Source organism: Mustela erminea, chromosome 4 (assembly GCF_009829155.1).
Source record: "Mustela erminea isolate mMusErm1 chromosome 4, mMusErm1.Pri, whole genome shotgun sequence".
NCBI lineage: Eukaryota > Metazoa > Chordata > Mammalia > Carnivora > Mustelidae > Mustela > Mustela erminea.
In genome coordinates, this window is record NC_045617.1 from 100,208,510 (window position 1) to 100,232,793 (window position 24,284).

General features: G+C 36.5%; 1 protein-coding gene across 4 annotated transcripts in view; it reads left to right on the top strand.

The window, feature by feature from the left end:
* The window catches only part of MLIP (muscular LMNA interacting protein), a 258,002-nt gene that overhangs the window by 142,500 nt on the left and 91,218 nt on the right, over positions 1–24,284 (top strand). For all 4 annotated transcript variants that reach the window (XM_032340280.1, XM_032340281.1, XM_032340283.1 and 1 more), the window contains 2 exons: positions 352–1,920; positions 13,737–13,808. In XM_032340280.1, coding sequence (XP_032196171.1) covers positions 352–1,920; positions 13,737–13,808 — 1,641 coding nt within the window. The remainder of the gene's footprint in view (positions 1–351; positions 1,921–13,736; positions 13,809–24,284) is intronic.

Consider the following 24,284-nt stretch of genomic DNA (forward strand, 5'->3'; position numbering starts at 1 on the left):
GTGATTTAAATCTTTTCAAGTCACACAACTCCAAATTAAGATAACTGTTTAAGATTTTGTCAGTGAATTCTTTTCCAAATGGAAACATGCGTATATAATTCTATATCGATGTTCTTCCAGGGAATAAATGAGGCATAATATATAATTTTTCACAGTTTGTTTATATTTTATTTCAAATTTAAAGCAATGCCTCATTAGCACAACAGAACTCCTAAAATTTTTATGGAGGTTTAAGGTGCCTGTTTTGTGTAAACTAATAGACTGTTTGCAGAAACACACAAGTAACGAGAATATTGTGATCATTTCACAAATAATGTCCTATTACAATCTGTCTATTTCTCTTTCCTCTAGTTAACTTCTTCTCCCACTACCTCTGAGCAGCGTGCCTGTAAACCACCTGCTTTCTCCTTTGTTTCTCCAACTAATCAGAAAACGCCACCTGACCCAGTTAACCTGGACGGAGCCTCTGTGCTAGAGGAGTTCCACACTAGGAGGCTGGATGTCAGTGGGGCCTTGGTGGAAGAAACAACTACGTATTTTCAAACTTCTGCTCACTCTTCACCCTTTTTTGCACGGAAAGGCACCTCCTCGACGTCACAGTTTCCCCATTTCACTCAGTTATCAGGTTCTAATTTATCCAGTCCAAGACCTGCAGATAAGAAACCTGGACTGGCATCTGAAGTTCCGAAGAAAACAGCTTTCACCTCACATGTCCTTAGCCCCAGAGAAAGCCCGAGAACCACTTCTCCTTCACCATCCTCCAGTGCTTCTCTGAAGTCAAATTCGGGCTCATATATACCAGTCCGTATTGTCACACATTCGCTCTCTCCAAGTCCCAAACAGTTTACCTCCTCGTTCCAAGGCTCTTCTTCCACTATCTGTAGCCAAGTGTCATCTAGTGGAAATCTCTCAAAGTCAGGGGTGAAATCCCCAGTGCCTTCCCGGCTTTCCCTGCTCACTGCCATGCTCAAGTCAAACCCTTCTCACCAAAGACCATTTTCCCCAGCATCCTGTCCCACTTTCTCTCTCAACTCCTTGGCTTCTTCCACACTCACCCTCGATCAAAAAGCAAAAGAAACCCCGTCCACACCTAAGAAATCGCTCTCTAGTTGCTCCCTGAGAACGGGGTCTCCAGAACAAAGGGAACACCAAGTTTCCGAACTCAGCCAGCAATCCTTTCACTTACCTTTTTTTGCCAAATCTGCTCCCCTTTCTCAGGCAGGCTCCCTCTCTCCCACAACACATGTTGATAGTAGCCTTGTTTCTTTGAATGTAGAGAAAACATCACCCACTTCTTTGAAGGGGAACCCAACATTCTCACTGCTACAGACTAGTACATTGAGTTCTGTGGGTCTTCCTCCCGTTCCACCAAGTGTTCCTTCTCTTTCTTTGAAGGGCAAACAGGATGTTGACCTCAGGGGTCCAGAAAAGCCCAGGAATATTCACATACACCCTACATCAGCCTCATCTGCATTATCTACTCTATCTCCTCCCGCTAACCAAAGGGCCACACTCTCCTTTCCAGAGAAATGTTTCCATCCTTCCCCAGCTCTTTCAGACCTGATAAACAGATCTAAGAGAACAGCCCCGAAGCTAGCTGACCAGGGACAGAATCCTTCAATTCCTCCTTCACCGCCTGTCTCCAGTGCTAGCTCTGCCTCACTTTCCACACTGGGGTCCTTCCCACTCCCTCGTGCTACTCTGCCCACCCAGGCACTCCAGCTCCATCCCTCAACACCGGACCCAAAATTTGGCAGTGGTACCTTGCCTTCAAGACTTGGAAAATCTGAAAGCTCAATATCCAACCACAGGTCATCTGTTTCAACCCCATCACCTCCCATTTCTCTAACAAGAACCAAGGAGCTGATTTCACCTTGTGCATTGTCCATGCCAACAGGCCTTGAAAATAAGAAACCCAAGGTATTTTTTTTTTTTTTTTGCACGTTGCATGGTGCATGATAATTTTAAAATATGGGAGAATCTTTTTCTCAGGGGAAAAATAATTATGGTCTTCATTCTGCTCCTACATGGAGTTACAGAAAATATAAGTGGGGAGAGGATTTGGTATATTTGAATGTGGAAATGAATTATAATCTATCTAAAAATGTGCATGTTTTGGTAGAACTCTTTGATTTTGCAAATCCTCTTGTTATGTCAACTTCTTATATCTATGAATCCAAGGGCATTTTTTTTTTCCAGGCAAAAAATAGGTTATATCATTGATCACAAAGATGGGATTTAAAGCAGATAGCTCAGGTTTGAGAATATGATACACTTCTGATTATTTAATTGCATGGACCCTGTTGTCTAACAAAATATCCTATAACGATAGAATAGTAGGAGCAGTGTAAAATGAAATAGTGTCCTTGATCTAGGTCCGTATTATTGCCAAGACAAGTTGAAAACTTTCTATTTCCTTTGCTGACATACATTTATTATTATTAATTTTTCCCCTTTTACCAAGTTGATTTCTTTACTGCTCCTCATATCCCCTCAAATTCATACCAATATGTATTTAGCTATATACATGTAGGGCAAAAGGGAATTGAAGTTTCTTTTATATGTGAATATTATATTTGATTTATTTTGAACACTATATACTTAGGAATTATGACAAACAGAAAGGATGGGTAGGCTGGGTGGAGGAAATAGAATTGAGAGAGGAGAAATACTGACTTCTAAATGCTCTGAAGCAACCCACTGAGCAAGAATGTGACAATGGCATTTATTTATTTTTTACTTATTTTTAAAATTTTATTTTATTCTTATTGAAGTGTAATCAATGAATAATGTTATAGTGGCTTCAGCTGTACAACAAATTGATTCAACAATTTTATGCATTGCTCAGTGCTCACTGTGATAAGTGCCATACAGTACTGTTTAAATATTTTCTGTGCTGTACTTTCGTCTCCATGGCTTACATATTTTATAGCTAGAAGTTTATTCTTCTCCTCTGAAAACCACCAGTTTCTTCTCTGTATTTAAGAATATGGTTTTTTGTTGGTCTTTTCTTTTGCTTTGTTTTGAGATTCCAAAATAAGTGAAACAATAGGGTACCATGCACTGTTGGTGGGATTATAATTGGTACAGCCACTGTGGAAAATAGTATGGAGGTTCCTCAAAAAATTAAAAATAGAATTACCATATAATCCAATAATTCCTCTACTGGATATTTACCCAAGGGGAAAAAAAATCTTAATTCAGAAAGATAGAGGCACTTTTAGTTTATTGCAACATTATTTATAGTAGCCAAGATCTGGAAGCAACCTAAGTGTCCATTGACAGATGAAGGTATAAAGATGTAATACACACACACACACACACACACACACACACACACACACACACACAGAGGAATATTATGCAGCCACAAGAAAGCACGAGATCTTGCCATTTGCAACAGTGTAGATGGACCTATAAGGTATTAGGTTAAGTGCAATAAGTCAGATTGAGAGAGATACCATATGGTTTCATTGATATGTGGAATCTAAAAAGCAAAAGAAATGAAGAGAGAAATAAACAAAAAGAAGAATCAGACCTGCAAACACAGAGAACAAACTGATGGTTGTCAGAGGGAAGTGGGGAGGAAGATGGGCAAAATGGGTGAAAAGGAGTGGAAGATACAGCTTTCCAGTTATGGAATGATTAAATCATGAGAATAGAGGATACAGATTAGGGAATATAGTCAATAATATTGTACTAGTGTTTTTTGGTGACAGATGGTAGCTACACTTGCAGTAGGCATAGCATAACAGAGGTGTTGAAGCACCATGTTATACACCTGAAACTAAGGTTAGCACGGTGGGTCAACTATATTCAAATGAAAACACTTAAAAAATAAAAACCCTGTACTCTGGGTTTTTATCTTAATGTGAGAAGGGGAGTATTTGAAGGTGTGATCCATAGAGTTCATTTTTCCTGGTCGAAGAGCATGTCTGCTCTAGAGCATACCAGCTTCCTAGCTATTCTCAAATAATTAGGATGTAGATGCTATAGAACCAGAGTTTGGTTATTGTTGTATAAATAAAATAAGATCATGAAAGTGCCTGCATTAGGAGGGGGCTGTGATTTTAAGTTCATTGCATTGAAATAACACAGTTTAAGAGCTTCTGAATTCCATGGAGATTGTGTTCAACTCTGCTACTGTTTGAATGACGAAGTTAAGATGGAAAAGATAAACAACACACAGGATCTTGTTAAGTTAAACTGTATTACATCATTAACAAGCATGCAGAAAACACCTGCTGTATGCCCCCCACTATACCAGCTTTTCTGGGGGATGTATGTTTATGCGTATGTATTTTTTAAGGAAAGTAAGCAGCAGTCCTTTGTCTATAAAAAATTAATTTTTTTTTCAGCAGGAGGAAATACATATATACATAATATGGAGGAGCTATATAGGATTATTAAATCTACAATAAAACTAGAGAACAAGTTTAAGGCAATATTAACAGTAAAATACAGATGATATATAGTTATTCACTGAATTCAATATAATAGAAGTATTATTATGGGGGTTGGCTAGTGAGGGAAGTTATAATAAATGTCAGGCCTGTTGGAAATGTTTAGGATTTAGCTTAATGAAGAGGAAAGGAGCTAGCATTTCAAAAACAGTAAATAACCTGACCAAATTTACAGAAGATAAAACCAGTAGAGTATATGTGGAGACATAAAAAGATTGGCCGTATCATCAACTAGTGATAACTGTAATAATAGTTATTTTAACAGATATCACACCCTTTCTGTGAGGTAAGAACTATCCTAAACAAAATATACAAAGTAGTTAAAAATTAATTAAAAGAGACTATATCAGTTACTTTTTATGACCATATAAACTTGGTAATATTTTCTCCATATTATTTACCAAAATGCAAAAGCAATGACTACATATTAATTATCATTTTAGCCTATTTAGTAATTCTCATGAAGGAAACCATCATAATGGAATAGTCAGAATTATCAATTTCTATAATGTTTGGGTCATTTAAAAATGTATTTTTAGAGATTATTCAGTCCTTGTATTTTAAACTTTCAAAGCAAATGGGACAGAGAAAATCTAGCATTTTCTATAATTCTAAATTTAAAAATCATATTTGAGGTAAAATGACCTGGTAATTATCTTTTCAATACATATGTGTGATTATGGAATTCATTTGTGGTATATTAAAAACAACCTGGTGATGTCAACATTACTGTCTCCTGAATTTATTAACAATTATTTCTTAAACCATAATGCCATATGCTTAAATTATTCATTATCTTTATGAAAAGTGATTTTACTCTAGAGACTTCTTTGAAGTGTTTCTGTTTATGGTTCACTCCGCTTTGTTCACATTTTGTCCTATTTTTGGAGAGTTCGAAGAGGGTGAGCTCAGAGAACTTTTGATCAAGTCAAGGTCTTTTTTGTCCTAAAATCAAGTTTGTTGAAGATCTGTTCTCCCCAGCTCACTTACTGCTCCAATATTGAAGAATTTTCAGCTTTTGCTTTATTATTGGTTTTATTTTTTTCAATTTCCAAGTTAAAAAATGCAGCTGGTAGAAGTGCATGATAAATCTGATGGACATAAAAACATGAAGAATAATTATAACATATCCCTTTATCCGCTTTTTGAATAAAAAATGTTTCTTATAACAGAAAAAATTTATGATAATTTCTACAGAAATAGTTGCTCTCTGAGACATGCTGTTCTTAGTTATATTTATTTCTTCCTTGCTTCTTGCTATTATCTCTCCAGGTAAAAATCAGCCTACTTTTTTTTTTTTCATTGCAAACTATTATTTGTAGAAGTTGTAACAAGCATAAAAATGTATTAAAATGGACACTGAAATAGATAAATCTTATCCCAGTTTCCTTTGATGTTTGACTAGGTTATGTTTGAATTGCTAAGATTATTTCATAGATTGATAAGAGGAAATAGACAAAAGCTTTGGGATATCAAAGAATTCATATGTGTCTATGGATTGTTTCTTGTCTTGCTCCTTCCACTGTGGTGCTAATCCAAGCACAAGGCTCTCTTTGAAGTCAAAGAGCTTCAGATTTAGATCAGCTTCACTCAGTGCCAGATCCCAAAAGAAAAGAGGTCCTAGAATACAAATGGCCATCAAATTAAAACCTGAATGCTTCAGGGGTATTAGTTCAAAGTGTGGGCCCTACTGTCCTTTGATATTGAAATAAAATGGAACAGCTAGAGTATACTGAACTAAATTTAGATATGAAGCATATTTGATATTTCTTTTTCATAGATAGAATCTTAAGATTCTGAATCTGTTTGCATTAGTATAACTGGTATACTTTAATTTCACATAATGGTTTTAAAATATTATTTCACATTATAAACATGGCCCTAGTTAGGATGAGCATCTGCCTGAAGGTTGCTCAGCTTACTCTTTGATTGACATCTATATTGTTGAGATGTTTCTGTCCCTTGGGAAAGCCTGGATATCATAAAGCTAATTCCTGGAGTTGTATTTGAGTTCCCAACATATTTGGTCTTCATTTATAAAATAGTTTAAAATGTTCTCCTAGTGAATTATCATGGTATTCCATATAGGGATTTGAGGACATTACTTCAAAACTGCAAACATTTTGCTACTTACTGAAGGTGGCTTGAAGTTTTTTTCTAACTCTGAGGGCTCCAGTGGCATGCTTGCCCTGGCCTGGAATAGTTTGGGAATCAATTGAGAGTATTTTAATATTTCATGACCTTTTATAGTTGGTGTTTTATTTATAGACTCTCATTCCTTGAAGGCATCAACGCATTTCCAAATATGTCACACCAAAAACTTGGGGACAACAGTCTCTATGTGATTTTCTCCATTTCTGCTGACCGCTTATAATTAGGGAAATGAGTAATAATGGAATGTACCTCCATGAGCTAAAATAGTCGATGTGGTTCAAGAAAATCATTCATTCATTCAATAGACATTCACTGAGTGCTTATTATATGCAAGGCATGTTTCAAAGCCGTGAGGAGGTTGTAACAAAATAAAATTGCAAAATGCTTGCTCATAGAAAGTTTACATTCTTGGGTGGAACAAAAGAAACCACCAATTACCTTCACCACCTCCCCATTGCTGCAAGTAAATTTTCTTGTGCCTTAGAAGGTCATACACGGTATGGAGAAAAGTATAGTGGGGTAAGGCATAGTGTCACAAATTAATATTGGGTGGTCAGGATAGGTTTCTTTGGGAAGGTGACATTCACAGACCTGATGCACCTTAAGAGAGTATAGTTGGAAAAAATACCTGATGTCAGATAGTGCTTGGCAAAGATAGGCGAGCCAGCGTGGCAAGAGTGGAGTTAGTCTGAGGAATTTGAAGTTGTCAGAGACCTGTAACTGCAAGCTGGGGCCTGTGACGTCTTGTAGGCCACGTCTTAGTCTTTGCTTTTTAATTTAAGAAGCTGGTAGATAGTTTCAAATAGATAATTGGCAGAATCATGTCTATCTGGCTGCTATGTTAAGAATAGACTAACAGGGTGAGAGCGGAATTAAGGAAACCTTAGGAGTCTGTTGGAACAATCCAGGCAAGTGATGATGATGGCTCTGGTGAGGTTCTAGTGGTGAAGGTGAAGGTCATAAATCTATACATATTTTGTAGGTAGGGTTAACAAACGTTCATAATCATATGTGAGATGATAAAATAATTGCATATAGATATATGTATCCTATTGTTCTCTTTTTTTCTTTTTGTCCCATTGTTTTGTACTCTACATCCTCCACAGAATTTTTGGTGCCTTTGTGGAAATCCTAGATTTTCTAAGATTCTCCCACTCCTGCTATCTGTTGCTTACATCTATGTACTAACCAATTCAGGGTCTCATTCCCTTTGTTTTTCTCCAGCTAACTTTTCTGAAATGAGCTTAGTAGTGATTCACACACAAGGGTCAGTGTTTGACAAAACCTCCTTGTTTTACCCCTTGAGGAATATTTTCATTTTAATTCAAGGAGAGGTTTTTGCAGTTTAATTCAAAAGAGGGATTTAAAAAAAAAATAGGGATTTAAGATCATGAGTTCAAATCGTAGAAGTTCACATCACTGATGTGAACTTTGGAAGTTTCACATCCAAAACTAATATTAGAAAAATTAGAAATGCCTTTAGGGCATACTTGGAAAGAGAAAGAGGATCTCCAATCAGTCAAGTGTGTCTAAGACGTGAACAGTAGTGAGGAACTAAAATTTTGGTTTTCCATGCCCTATAAATCTTACTGTAATTTTCAATAAAATACTTTGGTTTAAATCAACAAATATTTGCCAAATATCTATTCTTTACTAAGTTAGTATAAGATACTGGAAATATTAGAAAATATCTTCTCCAAAAGACCTATCAGGCTAATAGGGATGTCAAAATATTGTAATACAATAATGTTTAGAGTACTAGAAACATACAAAAGATAAATCAACCATGGAGAGGGATCCTATGAAGAGAGTTGTGCAGGGAAATTTCCCCCCTTCTCTTTCCCACTGCTTCTGTTCTCAGGATCATTATAGAGATGATATTCTGCCAATAATTCAGATGTAAGGAAGGTATCAGGGCAATTTCCTTCTGTAAGTTGAATTAGGGCTTGAGTTGAGCTTTTGCCTCAGGGAGATTCTGACTCAGGCACTACAGGCATGGTCACTGATGAGCAGAAAGTGTACATTTGGAGCAGTACTCTCATTGCTACTCAAGGGTGCACCAGAAAGGAGAAGTTGGCCATAGGGAGGCTCTTTGCCAGGGTTCCTTCTTGTTGTTCATGTCATCTGAGATTCTGCCCTTCACCAATACTTAAGGTGTAACCATGAGTTCAAATTTCTAATTCTCAAGGCAACTAATATAGTTTGCTTTGAGATCTCATGGGCCTTTATTACCGGAGACGGTGGTAAAATTTAAGGCATTAGAAATATTGAATAGGATAGTGGTGAGAGTATTTCCTAAAGGGGAAAGATGTGTGGCTCTCCCTACCTTCATACCCAGGATTTATGATACAGTTATCTAGGATAAATAGTATTTATAAATAGGGTTAGATATGATAAACTAATGTAATAAAATAGCATTTCCTTTTCTAAACCTAAAATTTTACCCTCCACCTGTCATGTAGTGGATATTTAGGAAATATTTATTGGGGGTGCCAGGGTGACTCAGTCACTGAAGCATCTGACTTTTTTTTTTTTTTTAAGATTTTATTCATATATTTGACTGAAAGAAAGAGATTGCAAGTAGGCAGAGAGGCAGGCAGAGAGAGAGGGGAAAGTAGGATCCCCGCTGAGTCGAGAGCCCGATTCAAGGCTTGACTGCAGGACCCTGAGATCATGACCTAAGCCAATGGTAAAGGCTTAACCCACTGAGCCACCCAGGTGCCCCAAGCATCTGGCTCTTGATTTTGGCTTGTGTCATGATCTTAGGCTCATGAGATTGAATTTCATACTGTGTGTGAAGCCTGCTTAAGATTTTCCATCTCCCTCTCCTTCTGTCCCTACCTCCACATGGGCTTTCTCTTTCTTAAAAAAAAAAGAAAAGAAAAAAAAGAAAAGAAAGAAAAAAATATTTTTTGAATGTTGAGCAAAAGCATAGAGTACAAATTGGAGAGATACATAATATCATTGAATTTTTTGCTGGATTCAGGGTAGGCTGGTCAGTTCTACCTTCTATGATCAGCTGATGGTGATTCCAGCCTATAACACTAAAACCTACTATTTAAGTTATACTTACATTGACTAGAGTGATTTGTAATTTTAAACCAAGCAAAGGAAACCAATGAATTTAACACCTCAGAAACTTGGAATGCTAAAGAAGAAATATGTTTCAAATTAGAATATTGTTAAAAGAAACCTAAAGAAATATAGTGAACCCAAAAAGTATCTCTAAGGTCAACAAGAATGATTTTCACACTGAAAAGAAAGACTACATATGTCTTAAACACACATAAAGGAACTAGAAGGAAACATCTATATGTTCTAAATTCATATCTCCTGGTCTAGATAAATTGTGCCTCAAACAGATGAAATTTGTACTTCTATTGTAAATGATAGGAAATAGAGGAGATTTGCTGGAAAAGAAGCGAGCCATATGTTTTATTTTTCACAAAAAAAGGGAAGGTAAATTCTGAAGATGATTATCTATATTCTTGTGATTGTTATCAAAATCAGTTATAACTAGAAGACAGACATTTTCTTTAAGCAAGTAATGTTTATTGAATTGCTTTCCAAGTTCCAGCTTTTGTGATGTTTTCCATGATATCATGAATAAGGAAAGGTATGTGAGGTGTAAGGGCATATTTTTGTGAACTCACATTTGTTCTGAGGGCCCATTCTAACACATCCTTGAGGTCACTTTCTATTCCAACACACTATTTGAATTTTCTGCGAATTATTTATCTCTCCATGACTTTTTTTTTGATTTCTCATTTCTTTGCTTTTAGTTTGTCTCTGTTTATTAGGGTATAAGCTCTAAAGAGTAAGGCTTTGGATGTTTTGTTTACTGCTGAATTTCTAATGCTTAGAACAATGTAGGTCACAAAGTAGGTGTTCCATAATATTTTGTTGAATGAATCAATTAGTTGAACTTTCATAAATAAATAGAGTTACAGGAAGATTGATATCCACCAGGTTGGTAGGACCCAGGAGGTAAGAGTTCTCCATCCTTGGTCTATGACTTGAATGACGATAAAAAAGACTTGCCTAACAAGATCGTTCATGAAATAATATAAAAATTATTGTCTTCATAGTTTGTAATAAGAAACCAAACTAATCAGATGAAGCTGGATAGAGATAATGTGTGAAGTACAGTTTGGCATCTAGAGAAAAAAAGCATAACTCCATGATGGAATTTAATTTCAGTGTATGTAAAAGAAAAAAAGATGAAAGCATTAGGGAATTAGCATACTCGGTGTGATCCAACAATAGGAAATGACTCCAACTTCCCTCTCTTGTATATTCTAAACTGACCGCAAAAGCCAAGGAGACCATTCCAGTTAGTATCATCTTCATTGTATTAATTGATTTTATTGTCAATATCTTCAAGGTGATGATTATATTCTACTTTGTGTTAAAAATACATCTAGTTTAACACACACCTTTTAAAAAAAGATTTTATTATGTATTTATTTAGGGAGTGAGTGCGTGAGTGAGGAAAAGGGGAGAGGGAGAGAGTGTCCCAAGCAGGCTCCATGCTTAGTGTGGAGCCTGACATGGCCCGATTTCATGACCCTGAGATCATGACCCAAACCAAAATCAAGAGCTGGACGCTTAATTGACTGAGCCAAGCACCCCAACACACCACTTTTCAACATTTGTAAAGGAATATTGACAGAAGAAGGTGATGAGGATAGTGAAATTCTTCAACTGAGGATCAGTAAGGAGAGGTGTGGTAGAAACAGCTGTACAACAATTGTGCAGACTTGAGCTCTTCACATGTGTCATCATTCCAAGATGGGTAGAAAGGACCAATGGAGTAAGTTATCAGGAAGCATATTTTGGCTCAGTATAAGGGAGATTTTTTTTTTTTTTTAAAGCCACTTCTTACAATTAAGCCTGAGCATGCTGACTTGGGAGGTAGGTAAGAGTTCATGTGGTAGCTGAACAGAGGATCAATCAGAGAGATTCATGTCTTGGATGAGAGGGTTGAACCAGATGGCCTTAATATCACATCTAATTCTAAGACTGTATGGCATTATGTGTGCAGTAACAGTATATCTATCTGTATAGGTTTGTCCAAGTATATACTCCAGGGCAGTTGGGGATAGGAGAACTGAAAATGTAAGTGACTGTATGTCCTGAAATGAGAGGCAAAGGTCTATCATAGATAAGTGCATAGCTGTTGACTGGCATGTCTGCATCCAAATCCCAGTTATGACTTACTACTACTTAGTGGCCTTGGATAAGTTACTTAACATCTGTATACTTTAGTTTCTATATATAAACTGAATGTGATTAGAATCTATCCAATAGGGGTGCCTGGGTGGCTCAGAGGGCTAAGCCCCTGCCTGCAGCTCTGGTCATGATCCCAGAGTCCTGGGATCGAGCCCTGCATCAGGCTCTCTGCTCAGCAGGGAGCCTGCTTTCTCCTCTCTCTGCTTGGCTCTCTGCCTACTTGTGGTCTCTGTCTGTCAAATAAATAAATAAAAATTAAATCTTTAGAATCTATCCAATAATTTGGTTATGACAATTAAATGAGATAATGTACATAAAGCTTCTAGAATGGTACCTGGCTCATAGTGAGTGTTAGCTATTATTATTATTATTAAAACTATTATTGTAATTAAGTATCTATGAAACCATCATGGAATAGTAATGATATATTCTATTATATATTCTTTGTCTGCCTAGGTATTCTTTGAGAGAAAATATTATCTCATAGAGAAAGCATGGATATTGGTTCCAAGCAGGCCTGGGTTCCAAACCTGTTTCTATTCTTTACGGGCTGTGTATCTTAGACAAGTCACTTGACCGTACTGTGCCTCCCTTCCCTAATGGTTCTTTAACCATAGGGCTTCTGTAAAATTAAATGAGGCAGTGTATATAACTTGCCTGGTCCTAAGTGCCAGCTATTACTCTCCACAAAGAGATTTTTCTCTTTCGTTTTCAGTCCTTATCCAGAATATGTCATATGGGGACTATAGCAGTGCTGGGTCAATATAAAGACAAGGGCTTGAAGGCATCTGAGACTTTTCCCCCAGGCCTGGCATTTTTATTTTTCTCTACCTCACCTCCTTTGTAAGGAAAATGAATGTATTACTTCCCCTTCCTCATATCATTTTAATGGAAGATTATATCCATAAAACTCAAGGCTTTATTTTATTTGACTATTATGTCTTCTATGATCCTGTGGTCTGCCCAGGGGACTAAGATGGCTTGGAGTCCTCTGCCAACTACTAGCTGGCTCTGGACCCCTGGGGAAGCTGTCTGAGACAGAGGCTTTTGAAGCGATAAGAGCCTTGACCTTGGTTAAGCAGCATGGGACCCAGAGAAATATCAAAACCGGGCTTTTGATTATGCATAGTATCCTGATTTATACAGCTTCCTCATGCTCCACCCTCTCTTTCAAATACTGCATGAAACTGATCTATATAACTCTGCGTTTTATTTAAAACTCAGGATGTTTCGTCATTGGATTCATCAATATCATTTCATTAGAAAGAGCAGGAGATGATGAAGTTTAAAAAAGTGGATTGAAGATCAAAAGTTTGGCCTTTGAATCTTTTCATTATGGAGTTAAATTGCTGATATTGCTTCTATTCAAAATATGCTACTTATTAAACATTACGGCTAAATTTTATGTATTCTGACCCTTGTTTTTACAAAAGATGCAAGAGAATATATCAAGAGTTCAATTAGATTTGTTGGCATAACATTTGTAAATTATGGCACTATAAAAAAGAACCCCTTTTCCTTTGAGAATTAAGCAAAACAAAAAAAACCCACCCACATTTATAGGCTAGTAGTACTCCTATGGGGGGACACACTGCTTATGAGAAATTTATAAGTAACTTTGTAGAAATGGATGTTTTTAAGTTCTGAAACTGCATAGCACATAATTGCCTATAATCCCTAGGCTGATATTTTACTGTGATATTCCTTTGTTTCTCATTCTAATAAAATATTAACATGGTAAGCTAATTTTTTCTGTTAAAAACAAGTTGCAATAACTGTTTTCTTCATTTGATAACGTGTCATTTAACTTGGCAGACCTAGTCTAAAATTATGTTCTATTCTTCCCTCTTTTCATCTCCGCTCTTGCTTTCTGGTTACTCATTCTAGCAATACAAGACCAAGTCAAGCTACAAGGCTTTTGCAGCAATCCCTACAAACACATTGCTTTTGGAACAGAAGGTCAGTGTTGGCTCAAAAGCAGAGGGAATTTTATGTTTCTAGTGTCGTTCTGTTATGTGTTCTAAAATGGTTGTTTTGAAGTTCTGCTTTTACTAAAACGTTGCTCTTAGGGTCTCATGATGAAAGCATCTCGGTGAATAGAATTTGAGACATCATCGATTTATCACCAGAGGCTCAATATGGGCTTAGAATTGTCCAGTCCACTGTAAAGCAGGCCTAGGAAACTTGATTTGGATTTGGAGAGATCCCCGTCCTCTGGAATTTAAGAACTTCCCCCTCTTTTCACATTGATCAAAATGGGGTTACATGAGGGCAACTGGCCAGTCAATACTTGGTGACTAGTACTGGTTTCTACAGGGTAGAAACATGTTAGCTGAGTATCCAACTTAGCTCCTTAGATCCCAGCATGGGCTAAACCTCTTTGGCCATTCTCACCAGCCACTGATGCTACGTCCATGAATGGAAGGGAGGACCGAAATCACTTCCAGTGACCCAGCTGCTTTCACATGCCTCTAGGGCATTTTTGCTTTGCTATTAAGAGTCATTAATTATAAAATTACAGGATTCTGCTTCAGTAGGTAAATTAAATTAAAGCCTCTTGTTTAATAAGCACATTACATATGTTCAAATGAAGGCCAAATGCAGGCTTATATCAGAACCGAAGTGAAATCAATTCCCAAGTCGAAGAAATTACTCATTGCATGTTATTTTTATATTTATTTAGGCAATCTATCTCAGTGTATTAAGCCTATTTCTCTTTTCTGTGTAATTAGAGTGTTTCAAATGTTGTTGTTATCATTTGTCAAAATGTTAGTGTTGGCCAACCAGGTGTATCTTGAACATTGGTTTATCAATTTACTTTCTTGTTTTAGTATGATCTGGGTAAGGAAATCTTTGCATGATCTCTTATCTAAACCGTAGGAATCATTAGTGGGAGATACTCAGTAGCCTGCAGATGGGTTTTGGTGGGCAGCCTCTCTTTTATTCTAATCTCTGGTAACTAACTCTGATTTATCTATGTGTGGTCCAGAGTCCATGTTTTGTATTTGTGAACACTTCCAGCTGGGGAGCTGAGGAGTCGCCGGACTGCAGAGAGAAAGCTCTGCCACTTTGTCTCTACTTCTCTTCTGAATTTCTACCTTTTATAGCCCACGAAAAGATGAGATGGGCCTAATCACTGATTTCAGGAGGCTCAGGAGGATTCAGGAAGTGACCATTTTACCAGTGGTCCCTTATCCTATTATCTGGGGCTTTTATGTTGAGTCATAGTGCAGTGTTTTCTCACGACAGACTCTTGGCCCATTTCAGATGGATTTTTGTGAAATATGGGCACAGTGTCTGACCCTACAGAAGTGGGAGAAACTCTCCTCCTCAGCAGCCAGGAGAAGTAAATAGGAGCCTGGTGGTTTTTCCCTCCATCATACTTGTCTCACCTAACCTAGTACATTGTCATGTACCTGTGGGCTACCACTCTATTAGTTTTCTATTTAGAAAAATTAGAGTTAATTCTCCTTCAACAATGTTTGAAAGGAAAGGCTGGATGTCATTATTGGTTCCAGAATCTCTGTCTACTAGCTCTCTTCTCTTCTGAGTAAATGGATTTTAGAGATTATCCTCTATTAGTTAGTCATTCAAAATGAAGAATCATTAATTTCCAGTTCATCATAAAACTATTTCATAAATGTATATGGTAATATCACTGTGTATTGAACTTAATGTGAGTCCATATAGGAGGGTTTTTTGTTTTGTTTTGTTTTTGTTTTAAATTTTGAATAAGACAGACTCTATGGGAAAATTATTTTCTTTAGTACAACAAAATATAAATATCATGACGTCAAACTTACAATAGTTTTTTCTAGGGAGGACTGACTACTGTATAAACACTAGGACTGACTATTGTATAAGCTCTAGTCTCTTGGCTAAGAGAAATTGGTTTTGGGCCACAAATATATGAATTGTTTGAAGATCACAAGATATGACATATGTTTGTTTTTTCTTTAGAGCCTTTGTATAATCTATTTTTGGGGGGGGCTGACTTTTCTATATTGTGTGTTGCTCCATGAGAAACTTTAATTTGTAAGGATTTTTAAATAACAAAGGTCTAATCTTGAGATTTTATCAGCATTTATTTCTATATTCACTAAAATTAAATATTTCCACGTTCCTTTCATGGTGGTAGTTTTAAAAAAATCTGGTAATTTAGGTATTTTTATCCATCTGTTTATATAATAGAACTCAACCTATGCCATTAAAATCAAAGGGACTTATTTCTGAATTGAGTGGGAAAATTAAGACTCTAATTGTCAGAAATTCTGTTTTGGGAAGAATTAACACTTTGGAATATTTTCTGAGACCCTTTAATATCACACAGAACATCACAATTAAAAAGAATGGGGATGCTGCAGTGCCATTATAATATTCAGTTAGGGTCTCTGCTGTGGACTGCCTTAAAAATAGAACTAATGAATTTAATTTAGACAGTTTAACAATTATCCCCTCCCAAACACATTAAACTCACGGTTGATGTTTTATACCACATTTTATTTTATAGTATATGGTATAATGAGGAACTGGAATCACTTTAAGAAATAATACTATTTTTAAAAGCAAGATTTTCTCCAAATTGAAGTACAGGCATCCCTTTCAATCACATATTAAGCTATCATTGAATCACTGGATTGGTTTCAGCTTTAATCACCCCTAGATGAAACCCATCATTTTCAAAAGAGTACATTTTGTTGGCAGGAGACATGAGGTTTCTGGTAGTTCTGTTCTGTAATTTATTGCCTGCATCAAAACTTAAATTTATAGCTTATTCTGTATTCTGTAATTTTTTTCCCCCATGAACATTTAGGAGGAAAGCATTTTTAGCTTAAGCCTTAACTAAGGCTTTATAGGAAGAGATAAATGCGAGGCGTATTTTAATGTGTTAGTTTCAGAGTCTTTGGCTTCATCTCCTACCAATAATCATCTTCTCCAAGATTGAGATGAGGATGAAATGCAAGTGATTATAAAGCAGGAACAAAGTAATCAGATCAGCTTGTGTTTGTGACTGCCCACAAACTTTATTATGACATGTTCAACAATATTGTAGAGGAAATAATTGTGAAATGGACATTACCTTTTAGGTTTGTTTTGTATGCTTCTGTTCTTTTCAGAGAATGTTAAAGATCTTGCTCTCTCTTACTGACTAATTTTTCTTCTTATCATATGAGTCTGATAGCAATAGGTACAAAGTGAAAATTAAACTGAAGGACTCATAGTAACATGCTGAATAAATGGCTTTTTATTTTTATCATGAAATTATATTAAGGAAAGGAAACATAGAGAAAGGAATATTTCCATGATATAAAACAGTATGCATCCTTATTGTTTCACAAGTGATTCATATTTTTCCATGAAAGCATATTTTTTAAAGCAGTTTTAGTTCTCCGTTCTTTTCTTCACAAGTATTTCTCAGGATAAAATCAAGGCTAGCGTTAGGTTCCATTTTCTAACAAATGGCATTGTTATCTGCCATTTTCAAGACATTTTTAATTTATAAGCTATGTGAGTTTGAAAGAAGGATAATAGAGTAGCTCAATTCTATAAATAGCACATTTAAATTATAGGGTTAATTATTTAAGTAAAAGTTAGTATAAAAATTATTTTATTTTCTCCCAGTGAAGGGAAGTTAAAGAATAGCCGTTCTGAAGACAATTGTAAAAATCGTGCTATAGAAATGGAAAGGTGAAGATTCAAGATGTCTTGTCGGGTTTTAAATCAATTTATTCTAAATTGTCAGCTTAAAATTTTAAAGCATGAGTTGGTAAACTTTAATCTGATTAAACATATGTCTTTGGGTGAGATATTTTAAGATCTCTGCATGTCTCAAAAATCTAACAAAATCTGGTTGCTAGCTTAGCATATGGCCTATACTAGAGAGGCATCTCTTAATTGATTAGTACAAGGAAATGTGTTCCCATTTCTCTAGCAATGGAAAAATGCCCAGGACCCAAATCTATTCCAGTTGGTTCTCCTTAGGCAGTTGTATACCATGCACGTGTCTCTTTTAAAGCCCTTACCAAGCCATATGTAATTATACATGTTGGTAGCTTTTTTTTCCCCCTACTATGAACTCTTTGAGGGAATATAGTAGTTTTTTGTTAGGCGTTCATTGAATGAATTACTTTGGTTTGCAGATGAGTAGGTCACTAAAATGTCCAATTTTATTTCATAGGATTTTAAGACAAATTTTTGCTCATAAAATTATAAAAATTAAGGACCCTAATGTATGATAATTTGGGCAATGATAATTAAGAATCTTTCTTTAGGGTAGAATAAACTTCATCAATTCTATTTAACATGTAAAAGCTGTGAAAGACCTTCTACTACGAGGGAAGTAAATTGATTTTAGACCTGGTACCTTTTAACAACTCGAAAATACAATCACAATGGCTGCCATATTGAACATTCTGGTGAATCAGACACTGAGCTAAATGTTTTGCTATACTCACAATTCTGTGAAGATTTTGATGTTCAAAGATGCCAAGTAAATCCCCCAAAGTAGCAGAGCTATTATGTTGCTGAATTGGACCTTATATGATTATCTCCCAGCATTTTCCTGTTTACCATGCAAGTGACCTCAACTAGCTGAAGTGAAATACTGAGCAAGAAATGATGATTTTGGATTTCTATCTACAATACTTTTTTTCATTACGTGCTAAAATATATTAAAATCCTCATCAAATTAGAGCAACAGAAGTTTTTGTTTTTGTTTTTGTTTTAGTAAAAAACAATGAAAGAGAATGGGAAATGATTTAGCCCCCTGAGACTTGAAAGTTTACCAACCAGCTCTGACTCCTTGGGTTGCTGAGATGAGTCACATTACAATGAAAGAGGTTTGAGCCGGAAACAAGGCACACCTTTCTGATGTCCTTGATTAAATGAAGGAAAAATATGAATTCTCCTGTTATTGAACCTTAATGAATGTTTTTGAAATAGGCTGTAATGGTCTGCACAAATTCCCTTCCTTCTGTGTGGTAGGAAGAGATGCTTAACCCTTCAGTGTTTTTGGGATTATAAACACTGTGTAGATTTCCTCAATTGTTAAATATTTTAAACCCATCATGAAAATAATGTAAGGATAAATACATCTGTATCTTTAAAGAAGCTGTACCTTTAAGTATCTGGAAGCCCTTTTGGCTTTCAGTGTACATTTCCCCCTTTTCTTCAGATCTGAATGCTATTCAGACCCGAATCTTCAACTATATAATCAAAGTGAGATTTATTTTGCTGAAGATATCTCTAATCCTACAAATGCTTTTGTGTTAATGACTGAAAATCAAACAAGGCTTTTGTAGTCTTCAGAGGATTTATTCTACCAGATACATAGCTGGTCAGATTAACAAAGTATAGGAGCACTTGGGTTTAGCATGGGAGGGGGGTTAATTTGATCATGACTGAAACAGAGTAACTGGCCCATAACATTTTTTTTTTTTAAAGGGAACCAACTCTTTTTTTTTAATTTAATTAATTTATTTGATAGACAGAGATCACAAGTAGGCAGAGAGGCAGGCAGAGAGAGGAAGGGAAGCAGGCTCCCTGCTGAGCAGAGAGTCCGATGCGGGGCTTGATCCCAGGACCCTGAGATCATGACCTGAGCCGAAGGCAGAGGCTTAACCCACTGAGCCACCCAGGTGCCCCGGCGCCCCGGCCCATAACATTTTTGAAGCCCAATCTAATTAGATAGTCTGGGCATCACAAAAAGTTTACAAGCCCTTTTAGGTTAGTCTTCCTTTGAAAGTAGTTTGCTTTCTGGCTCTGTTTAAAGTACAATTGATTCGTGCTGTCTTTAGATTTTTAGAAGTTAATCCTATTTCCAGAAAGCAGGTTAGACTGATGTAATATATCTGACTTAAAAGTGCCTGCAGTTCCATCAAGGTTCTCTTTTCAGGTGAGAAGCACCTGTTATAGTTTACTGGCGTGTATTCCCATAAGAACTTTGATTTACAGCGCTTGTTCAGAGTCCTTGCCTCTTAATTATAATGTAGCGCTGAGCTCAGAAACTATTTTCTACTAGAAATCGGATTTACTATGTCTCTTCTTAAAAACTGGACCCCACAGTCGGCTGTTCTGAGCAAAAGAAAACTACTTTTTTTTTTTTTTAAGATTTTATTTATTTACTTATTTTTGAGAGAGAGAGTGGCAGGCAGAGGCAGAGACAGAAGCAGGCTCCCCACTGAGCAAGGAGGCCAAAGCAGGACTTGATCCCAGGACCCTGGGATCATGACCTTAACCGACTGAGCCACCCAGGCGTCGCAAGATAACTACTTTTAATGAAAATATTCCTCATAACTTACATTAGTTAAGAATCTTTAAAAAATAAGATTCATTTATGTCTCACTTGGCTAGAAAATTGATGTCCAATTTGGTAGAAAATATATGTTTCTAATAAAACTCTTTTATTGGAGAATATTTTGAGACAACTTCATTCAAAATTAATAAATCTAAAAGAATATCAATACATTGCTGCTGGCTAAGGTTCAAAAAGCAATCTATGGTTAAAATTCTTTTAATAGAGATTTAATAAATTTTCATTTATATATATTTTTGTACCACAGAGAAAAAAAAAAACTCTTTAAGGCTGGCAGAAAGAATGAATCAAGATGATACATTTGACAAATAACTCCTCATTAATTAAAAAAATCTATTCTAATACTTTTCCAAGGTATTGAAACTCAAAATAACCTTTTCTCCAAATTTTAATGCACTCTGAGTATTACCCTATTTCAAAGTTTCAGCATTATTCACCTAATTCCAGTTATCTTCCTTAATTTTCCAAGGGTTCTGAGTAGATAGTGTTTTCATTCATTGAGTAAATTCAGTATTTTAAATGGCCTCCTGAAAGTTGTGTTTGCCTAGAGTAAGTTCCTACAGAGTAACCAAGATATTAACCTTTTTTGACTGTAGCTGAAAAAACACCACCTCATTACATTAGCACCAATCATATGCTCAGCTCTTTGATGGTAAACAAATTTAATTGAAGTGTAGGGGAAAAAAAAAATAAAGTATTTGTTATTTAAAATATTCAAAGGGTTTAAACTACTTCTCTAGAACATTTTACAGAGGAGTATTAAATCATATTATTTGTATGATTCACTTATTCATTTAACTCCATTTAGTTGTTACTTTACCCTTTCAATTCATCCTAAGAGTCTTTATCGATCACTGGCTCTATCCTGGGGCTATAAAGATAAATAGCATATTTTTCCGATTGTGATAGGGACAAATGGTCCAGTTGGGTAGAGATACTGTTGAAAAGTAATTATGATATCATATGTTTAAAGTAGGTACAAAGTGATATGGTGCCCAAGGAAGGAATGACAGACTTTTCCTAGTATGAGGACCAAAAATAATTCATGAAGGAATTTGATTAGCATCTTTACGGTGAACCGGAATTCTTGAAGTGAGCTGAGAGTAAAGGACCATCCAGGCAGAGTTAATAACATGTAGTTACAAGGTCAAAGAACTCAAGCGGTTCTTCGTGGTTGTAGAGCAGCTTGCAAAGGAAGAGAAAATAGAAGATATTATTGAAAAGGTAAAGAAGGGCTGGATCAAACTGTTCCCCCAAGAAGTTTGTTCTTAGTCCTTCTCATTAATTTCTGACTTTTTTCTTCTCCATAATTATCACTGTAGTTAGAAGTATGGCATCAAGTCTAAAATTAAGTCCCCATATTATGTGTCACCTTGACGTAATAGTGAAATTAGAGGGGTCTCAAGTAGCCTAACTTCACATTCCCCTCCCCACTGTCCACCCCCAGAGAAGGTCCCCTAACCCTCCTTATCAAACTGACCATGTACAGTTTCTACTGAATCAAACAAGCCAATCACAACTTTCTACAAACCAGGGGACATGTACGTCACCCTCTTGATACTACAAAGCCTGTCTTCCACCACCCCTGGTCGTTTACTTTGTGCCTGAACACAGCCCTTGTGTGGCCCAGTGTGGTGTGGAGCATTCTCTTCCTCTAGGCTGTGAATATATCTGACTAATAAACTGTTGGTTCCATCTGCCCAGTGGTCAAGGAAAAAGAAGGAAGGCAAAAGAGAAATTTTTTATGGTTAGAAAGAGGCAAACTCACATATATTTTTTAAAAGATTTTATTTATTTATTTTATATATAGAGAGAGATCACAAGTAGGCAGAGAGGCAGGCAGAGGGGGAGGGGGAAGCAGGCTCCCTGCTGAGCAGAGAGCCCGATGAGGGGCTTGATCCCAGGACCCTGAGATCATGACTTGAGCCGAAGGCAGTTGCTCAACCCACTGAGACATCCAGGTGTCACCAATCTCATGCATTTCTATTAGGTTATCATAGATAATGTTTTATATTTTTTTAATTACTGCAGAAGAGTAGATTTTGAAAAAAAAAAATTCCAGACAATATTTTCTTTGTGACTTATTGAAATATTTTCCTTTGTGACTAATTGAAATGAGAAGATGGTAAATTCTTATTTTTAGATGCAACTTTTCTGAATTCTGAGTTGTATATCCTAGGCCAAAATGACAACCAGCATCTGCCCATGGTTCCTGTTGGTGAAGATTAACAGTTCTGGATCTGTTTCTGTCATTGAGTCTGTTAGAAGGGGAAAATTGATCCCGTTGAGTCTTAGACTGCATGGTTCCACAGCTTGTGTGACACTTTCTGGTCAGAACATGCATATATCAGACTGATAATGAGGAAACGCAGAATCAAAGGTAAATCTAAATAACAGGACAGGAGAGCCTGTAATTTCCAGTTGAATACAGCAACTGGTTCATCCCAAATATGAAGCTGAGCTCATAAAAAAGTCAGGGAAATCCCCAAGGGTCAAATACCAAAAGCAAATTGAAGTTCAGAATGCTTAGTTATTCGGAAGATATTATGCTCGCTAATCTTAGAGATTGGGATTTACTATCAAACTGGTGAAGGGAGAGAAAGATTTGGGGCTGAGTGAGATGAGGACTGGAATTGCCTCCCTGCCATAAAGCCAGGGTTTCTGAAGGGTTACATTCTCAATTACAAGATGAAGAGGATGAATAAGAGGGGTGCCGGGGTGGCTCAGTGGGTGGCTCAGTGGGTTCAAGCCTCTGCCTTTGGCTCAGGTCATGATCCCAGGGTCCTGGGATTGAGCACATAGGGCTCTCCGCTCAGCAGGGAGCCTGCTTCCCCCGCCCCTGCCCCTGCCTGCCTCTCTGCCTACTTGTGATCTCTGTCAAAAAAAAAAAAAAAAAAAGGATAAGAAAAAAGAAATTTGCAAAGGGAAACGACAAGCAAACTTTCTTATGTCAGCCTGGGCTCAGGGTAGGAAAAAAGAGAATCTTTAACCATAAGCCTACCCTGAAGTGGGTTTGAGATTTGAATTTACGTGGTCTCTGTGATAAGGAAAATTTATGCTAATGAATTGAAATGAGTTTGACTCATTATATTTGTAGGAAATGAACAGTAACTGGTATTGGACCAATTCTTTTGTAGATAACTCTGATAAACTAGGCAAAATACAAAAAAATAATTGTCTGAAAGTACTGAACCAAGTGACCAAGAGCAGGTTGAACTTCAGCAGAGTCGATGTTTGTAAAGAGATAAAGGAATTGAGTGATTTTCCACATTTTCTGAGTTTTTCATCTATGGGAGGCTCTTTGTCTCTTCACCATCGAGCAAACGAAAACTCAGCAAGAAACCAGCAGGCTTACTGGATGAGGAATCAGAGACGAGAACGGAGGGTTACACAGGAACTGGAAAGTGAGGGGAGAATCTGGGAAAAGAGTGAGTCACAGAAAGGAAGCCGTAAATGTTGCATATAAACTCTGTCCAAACCCCTGGATGACCACTGAATTACACATGTGCCTGTTAAGCCCAGCTAACCTCAGCTAAGGATAAAATAACTGAACAGAGATTCCAGCTGCTGCCCACCATCAAGGAGACAGAGTTTGGAGCTGAATTAAGTGCCTGCTAAAACTAAACAATAACAACAAAATAGGATACAAAATTACTAATTTCTAGACATACAAAGAAGCAGGATAATTTAAACCATCCTCAAAGAGAAAATATAATACACAGGGAGTGACCCAAAGATGTTCCAGGTGTTGTTCTTGTAACTATCGTCAAGGGTATAAAGGAAAATATGCTGATAATGAGTTATATAGGACTTTCACAAAAATAGAAACTAAAACAGACTCAGATGGAAATTCTAGAGTCGAAAACTAAAATATTGGAAGTTAGAAAATGCACTGTATTTTTCAAGGAAAAAATGAAGACACAGATGTGTCAGTGAACTTGAAGATAAATTGCTAGAAATGACCTGATCTGAATAAAAGGGGAACACAAATAGATGAACAGAGTTCCAGGGACATGGGGGATGATATCAAAATGTAATTAGAGTCACAGAGGGTGAGGAGAGAATGGGATAGAAAAAATATTTGAATAACTAATAGACAAAATTTTTCCATATTTGGTATA